Source organism: Nicotiana attenuata, unplaced genomic scaffold (genome assembly GCF_001879085.1).
Source record: "Nicotiana attenuata strain UT unplaced genomic scaffold, NIATTr2, whole genome shotgun sequence".
Classification (NCBI taxonomy): Eukaryota; Viridiplantae; Streptophyta; class Magnoliopsida; order Solanales; family Solanaceae; genus Nicotiana; species Nicotiana attenuata.
In genome coordinates this window covers 334,286-342,285 of record NW_017671016.1, presented here as the reverse complement: position 1 = coordinate 342,285, position 8,000 = coordinate 334,286, and the positions used below count along the sequence as shown (strand labels likewise).

At 31.3% G+C, this 8,000-nt stretch overlaps 1 protein-coding gene across 1 annotated transcript; it reads left to right on the top strand.

Moving 5' to 3' along the window:
* The first annotated feature begins 640 nt into the window (after nt 1-640).
* On the top strand, nt 641-3,029 carry LOC109205265 (E3 ubiquitin-protein ligase PUB23-like). Its single transcript, XM_019367952.1, has 2 exons — nt 641-1,117; nt 1,644-3,029. The coding sequence occupies exons 1-2, from the start codon at nt 779-781 to the stop codon at nt 2,556-2,558; spliced, it is 1,254 nt and encodes a 417-aa protein (XP_019223497.1). The 5' UTR covers nt 641-778; the 3' UTR covers nt 2,559-3,029.
* Nucleotides 3,030-8,000: the final 4,971 nt, after the last annotated feature.

Below are 8,000 nucleotides of genomic sequence, written 5' to 3'. Positions count from 1 at the left end.
TTAATTCCCTCAAAGAGTCTTATTCGGAGCAAAACTAAATTAATTAGGGTCCCAATATAAATATCAAATACCGAATAAAAACCCCCAAAAAGAACTATTATGGAAAAACACTATTATCGCCCCTCCCATGCATGAACGCATTCGTGAACCACATGTTAAGCCATATGCATCAGAAGGCCTTAAATAAATTTTCTTTTATGAGCTAAAAAAGATTTAAAAAATCAGACATTTCAAACTTCCACAAAGCATTGCAAATACCAAAAAGAAAAAAATAAATGTTTATTAAATTCAAGATTTATGTATTAATGATTTAATATAAATCATTAATACATAAATCTTGAATTTAATATTCCTAATTCTGTCTTCTTGTCCCCTTACCCTAGTGAAGAAACAAAGCAACAAAAAGCTAACCAGAAAGAAGAAATCATAAGAGGAATAAAAATCTCAATATCTACCATAAGGCAAATATTAGAAAGTCAACACAAAAAATGTGAATTACATTTCTCAATTGTTTACTCGTAAGTAGAATTGACCCACCTCATTCAACCTTTGACCAATAAACCTAACCAAAAGAACGAATATTTCCTATCATATTAAAATATTAGGGTTTTGTCTAGACTTTACAAAGTCTTTATTCAAACTTCACACATGTAATAGCCGCTTTCTCTTACCACTTTTATTACTATTATATATATACTTATACTTATATTCTTGTTCATATATACTTAGATTCTTGTTTTGTTTTGGTAGAAGAATTTAATTTTTGTAGAAACAAAAAATGGAAGAAGTTGAGATACCACAATATTTTTTATGTCCGATATCACTTATGATTATGAAAGATCCGGTGACGACGGTGACCGGAATAACATACGACCGAGAAAGTATCGAGATGTGGTTGTTAACGGTGGAGGAAGAGGCGGAGGAGGAGGCCGAGGCGGTGACGTGTCCGGTGACAAAGCAGAAAATGCCTAGAGACACTGAGTTGTTGACACCAAACCATATGCTCCGGCGACTTATTCAAGCTTGGTGTATTGCCAATGCAAGTAAAGGGATTGATAGAATTCCAACTCCTAAATATCCTATGGACAAATCCCATATGCTTCGACTCGTTCGTCAGGTAAATGAGTTTAAATTCTATGCACTAAAGTGTACGTGTTTCATGTTGTGCATTATTTTATAACAAGTATGATCCGAGTCCTTGAACGCGTTGCACTTGAATCCCATGAAATTTAATACTGCTGACATAAGTACTAGAAAAATCATAGAAGTTCTTGGGAAAAATATTTGGCTTGTGCTATGAATATGTGGCAAAATGAATATTCTGAATTGACCCCATATGGTTTAAGAACAGATCCTCCGTGTTGCCGAAAAAATTGGAGCTCGTAGTAAGTTCTTCTTTGCATTAGGATGGATGGATCAGAAGGATGTTTAATAGCGTGAAAATTCTTCGCTGTGAGAGTGCATAAATTATATATTTTGCACTACCATATTATATTATCCATAGCAACATATAGTATATTGTTTATAGCAAACATGGTTTGATAACTTGAAATACAGATTTTAACTTATTATAGTAGGTTAAATTACATTGACGTATAGTGTAAAATATTTTACACTGACAGTATATATAACTTATATCCCAGGTGAATAATCATCAGATTTGTAATGAAGCATTGAGGAAAATTGATGCTTTGGTGATTGAGAATGAGAAGAACAAGAAATGCTTAGAGGAAGTTGGTGCAATTAAGGCTATGGTTTCTTTTATAGTGAAAAGTTTTAAAGAAAAAAAACTAATCAATGGTCTTGAACAAGCTTTGAGAATTTTTCACCTTGTTTGGAGCCCAACAACTAAAAATGAGCAACTTGTCAAGGAAAATCATGATCTAATTGAAGCTATTTTATGGATTCTAAGGAGTGAAATGATGAACGATAATCAAGTTATTATCAAGACTCATGCAATGATGGTGTTGAAAAACGTCATAGAGGTCTCGAGTTCAAATCTTTTATCAGGGTTACAACCCGAGTTTTTCCAAAAAATGGTAAATATTTTAAGAAAAGAAAGCAAACATCACATCTCTCAACAAGCAACAAAAGTAGCACTACAAGTGCTAATAGATACTTGCCCATGGGGAAGAAACAAGCATAAAATCGTCGAATCGGGAGCTGTTTTCGAGCTAATAGAGCTTGAATTATGTAATATAGAAAAAAGGGTTAGCGAATTAGTATTTTGCATATTGGCTCATCTATGTACCTGTGCTGATGGGAGGGCGGAGTTCTTGAAACATGCAGCTGGAATTGGTGTTATTACTAAAAGGACACTTAGGGTTTCTTCAACTACAGATGATTGTGCAATTCAAATTCTTGGATCAATTTCCAAATTTTCTGCTACAAAAGAAGTGTTGATTGAGATGTTAAGAGTTGGAGCAGTTTCAAAACTTTGTATGGTGATTCAAGCAGATTGTGAAGATTATTTAAAGAAGAAAGCTATGGAGATTTTGAGGACACATTCTTATGCTTGGAGTAATTCTCCATGTATACAAATTTATTTCTTAACTTGATATCCTGGGATAATAGAGCTCTAAGTGGGTCGTTTGGTAGGCGGACTAAATTATCCCGAGATTATATTCCTAGGATTATAATCTTTGGACTAATTTATGCCACCTGAGAGGTGGGATAAAATAATCTCAAGTTTGATGGGATTTATATTGTGTTTGATTGACGGTCTAAATTTATCTTGGGATAATTTATACCGTCAACCAAACAATATAAATTTAATCCGCACACCTTATCCCACTTTATTCCGCGTACCAAACGACTAAATTCTTTGATTATTCTATTCATTTCTTTTTTTAATTATACTTGTATAAATACAGAAACACTCTATCTTCTTTATTTCTGTATAACAATTCTAATAATCTGATAGTATGCTAGTATGTAGTCGAGAGTGTTTTTTCCTATACCAATAGTAATGTTAGTCTTGTTTTCTAATATTTTTAGATTTCTATTACTATGTGCTAGTCTTTGCTTCATTTTCCTAAAATTTTGTTACTATTTGTTACTGCTATTTTCTTTTCATCTATACATGAGCCGAGAGTTTATCGGAAATATACTGAGTTTCCCAAACTCCACTTGGTACTATATTGAGTTTGTTGTTGTTGTAATTCTAGCAAGGATAATAGCAACCAGGGGCGGAGCTAGCATAGGACTTGCGGGTTCGGTCGAACCCAGTAACTTTGGACCAAAACCTGTATTTGTCTTAAAAAAATTCATTGAATATGTATAAATTGTTAATTTAAAACCCAGTAACATAGATGAACTAGAATCCCGAACCCACAAACTTCAAATCCTGACTCCGCCTCTGATAGCAACCCCATATATAACTAAAGTTTATGAACAAAGCAAATGGTTCTCCTCGTAAGTTTCAAGAATATAAATAGTACTCGTTATTCTTTTTTCTGTTTGCCTTTTTCGGTTTCTTTTACGTAATTGATTTGGAATTATTTATTTATTTATTCTACATAGAGAGCCCGTTTTGTAACCATGCATCCTTAATATAATTATCGTTTTTACTACCCAAAAAGAAACCCGAAGTTAATACACGTCATTAGTATCGTCGTTATTCTAATTCATGCTTAGCAGATAGACTAAGCAAATGGAAATGCATGAGAGATTATGAAGTTTAAAGTCGAGGCGGATTTAGGATTTAAATTTTATGAGTTCACCTTTTAAGGTTTTTAGCATTGAACTCATTATATTTTTAAAGTTATGGGTTCATATCCACTATTTTTACAATTTTAATAAATTTTTATATATAATTTTTTACTCCTCGTCGAAAGTGACTAGTAGAACACTACATCCGTCTCTGGTTTGAAGAAGACCAACTCAAAGTGATCTCAGCTAGAGGTTCCTTAATCAATGGGAAACTATCAGCTATGTCCATTTATAAGTAGCTTATTACAAAAATTGGTCAATTCATAAAATATTACCAATATTAGCAAATATTACCAATATAAGTCAATTAGCTATTTGTAACCAAAAAAAACTTAATTTTTTGCTTTCTTTTGAGTGGTGTTATTAGAATAGATTGGGTGCATCTTAAGGAGCTTGAATCTCAGTTTTGGGATGATTTGGTAGACTTTCGAGGTGGCTTGAATTGAAAATTCGAAAGAAGAAGAGGAACATGAAAAAAAAAATGATATGTGTATTATTTGTATATCACATATGTATCATATTTTTGTATCAAATGTGTATCACATGTATATCCATGTATACCTGTGTGTCAGATACATGTGATAAATATTTGATACATGTGTCGCAGAAGAATTTTTTTAACTCGATTTTAACTATGAATTTTGATACCAAATCAGTCCAAATCACGTCCAATCTTCCTCAAAATATATATATATATATATATACACACACACACACACACACACTTCATCCATAAAAAAAAGATTGTCTTGCATCTAAGGTTGCTAATCACGCCTAAAAATACGGAAAGAATCTTTGCGTGTGATTCTTGGAGAGAAAGAACCTTATTTATAAGGGTTTTTAATTTTTATGTGCTTGGCTAGTTTTGGTAACTCTATGATTAATGGCTACATGTTGGTAAGTTGGGACTTATTTGAGATATTTCTGTAAGATTCTCTTTATTAATTTTAAAGTAAATGGAATACTTTGTTTAAAGGATGATACATTGGGCTACCCTCCAACTCAATACAAATTAAAGGGAGGAATTTTTACATTTCTATGCCACATAGGAAACCTTATTACCCTCAATGTTTAAGGTTTGACTTAATTACACTTAGTATACCAAATTACCAATTATATACCATAATTAAAATAGAGGTATAATTAATTGGCAGTTTTTTACTCCTTAATTAAAGGTGTCCATATATCCCACGTTTCTCTCTCCCCTTAATTCCTAAGATCTGACAACCAACGTTTTCCCCCTCCCATTTCTTTCTCTTCTCCATTCCTTCTTCTTCTCAAAAAATACAGAGATGAGACCCATTTTTTATAATCAAATTTTTAGCCAAAGAGATTCAATATGAAACCCATTGTTTCGATTATTGTAATTTCTGGTAATTGCCAGATATTGTTCTGAATTTTAACAACTACGAGATCGAGAGTAGATGTGTGACACAGAAGACTTCCTCAATCGTTCAATCAACAATTCTCAATCCTAAATTTGTGGGATAGCCATATGAATCTTCTGTAACCTTCGGCTCCATTTTGTCTATATTATTTCAAAATTAAATAAATTGTCTTTTTAGGCAATTTAGAGGTTCTTTAAAGGTAGAGATTCTTCAAGTGTCACACTTATCCGGCATTGACACACAAGTTCTTGACCAAACTAGAAAAAAACTTGGTTAACAAACATCTGACCCAATATAAGTGTGACAGTGTGGGTGCAATTGTAGTTTATTTGTAGTTTTTTGTAGAAATTTTGTAGATGAAGAGAAAATTTTGTAGTCAACATTTTTTTTCAACATAGATTATAGTTTAATTGTAGTATAAATGTAGTAATTTTGTAGATACCCTTAATAACAATACAACTTTATACAATACTTAAACTGATTTGTAGTTTATTTGTAGTTTTTTTGTAGATAAAGAGAAAATTTTGTAGTCAACATTTTTTTTTCAACATAGATTGTAGTTTAATTGTAGTATAAATGTAGTAATTTTGTAGATACTCTTAAATACAATACTGCTTTATACATATTTAAACTGATTTGTAGTTTTTCCCCCTCCCCTTAAACTAATTTGTATTTTGTAATTTTGTAGTTTTTCCCCTCCCCTTTCTTCATCTTCTCCATTCTTTCTTCTTCTCAAAAAATACAGAGATGAGACCTATTTTTTATAATCAGATTTTCCTCATTCAATATTTTTTAAGGTTAGTTTAATTGTTACTTTCTATGTTTAAATTAAAATAACTAAAATGGGTAGAATAATTTTTTTGAAGAGAAAATTAAACTGGAAAAAGAAAGAAAGAAGAAATGAATTTTCCAAAAGAAGGTAAACAAGAAAAAAGGTAAAAGAACAAAAAACGAGGAGGCAAAAATGGAGAATTTCATGAACAGAATATGGGCTTTTGTGTAAAATCAATTAGAATATTTTGTTTCCTTATTTGTTGCGCGCCTATTTAGGAAGATTTAACTACTAATAATTAGTAATTAATGAATGGTATAAAAATTGTAGAAAAAATATGGACAGGACGGGTAAATTAAAAAATATACACATATTTGGTAATAAAGTTTCATATATGGTATAGAAAGGAAAAAATCCCTTAAAGGGAGGCCCATAATTGGCCCAAATCAGAACTCATTATCGAATTGGGCAACAAAATGGATGTCCTGGCTGATTTACGTAAATGTCCCTTTCTTAGGCCAATGTTTAGATTTTGTCCCTAATTTGTAAAATTATGCAAATATAGCCCCTGAAAAATTACTCATTCCCGACAATTTTAGACTCAAACTTAATGTTTGCTCATATAATTTTCAATTTGCATAGAAAATATTATACGGTGGTCTAATATCTGCAATAGTATTTTAGACCCTGGACTATAACGTTCTCCCGTAAGATTTTTAGTTTACTCAAAAAATATAATTTAGACCATAATCTAAAAAATTCACCAGTTATAGGAGAAATAATAATAATTTATTAAATAGATAATACAAAAAAGGATAACTAACTATAATTTCACAATATTCCTTTAACTCTAATAGTCTCATTGTAGTAGGATATAATACCAATTTTAGCATGAATTGCCCCTTTATATTTTCTTGAACACTAGACAACTAATGACATAAAATGGACCTTTATATTTTCTTGTATGTATCTGCTAAATGAAGTAATTTTGATTTTTTTTTTCTTTGTACTATTTCAAGTAATATCCTTGCAAATCATCCTTTGGTTATTTCTTTATTCGCTCTAAACAACACTAAGTTCAACTCTTAAAACGTAATTATGAAAATATTTTTGGCTTATAAGCACTTTTTTATTTATTTTTTTCTTCATAATTTGTCCTTGCATTCAAATATTTTTTACTATTTCTTTCTTTCTTGAGTCCTTGACAAAGTAATTTGAATTAATGAATATAAAACAAGTAATTAAGAAAAAAAAGGGCATGAAATAAATTATCAATTATATCGACTTCAATTGAACATTTTACTTGATTCCCTAGTTAATTATATTTCTAAACAAGATCTAAAGAATATTTTTGAACAGTACACTTATAAGTTCCTATCGTAGTTTCAAAATAACAATTGAATAAAAAAAAAATTTATTTCTCACCCGGTATCCGGTACCCATATTGAGGCCCGACTAATCCATTCGCGTCGGGAAGTCCCATATTGGAGGTAAAGCGCTCCCTAACAAAGGCGACTCCATATTCAGGATTCCCTAACATTTGAATAATCGAATTTGTTATATGTCTCAATATTCCTATCCTACTCGATAACTATGAAACAACTAAATCATGTGGGGTTTAGTATCAATTACTATCAAACAAAATTTGTGGATGAGGATGAGCAATTATAAGTGCAATAGTTGTACTAATTTATGTCAATTTGCTGCCATTAGTTTAGTGGTGACTGGAATTGATGTTTTTCTATTCACTAGCTAAAAATCTTGAATTTATTTTTGTTTATTATCCTATTTACTAATAAAAGCAAACATTTATAGGTAACATTAACCAATTTTATTTAATTTTTTCTACGCACAATTCTTGAAGAGCTAATATCTAGTACTTCTTGTCCCAGGCCCCTTTATTATAACACTTTGTGGCTGGTAGTTAGGGCGGTGCATGGATCGGATCGGATCAGATTTAGCACATTTCGGATCGGATTTCGGATTTTGGATTTTCGAAAATGCAATCCGAATCCGATCCGGATTAATATCGGATTGGATTTTAAAGTTTGAAGCGGATCAGATTTTCGGATTTCGGATCGGATTATTATGCCTCAAAGTTGCAAACTCTTATGTATATTTTCTTTGTA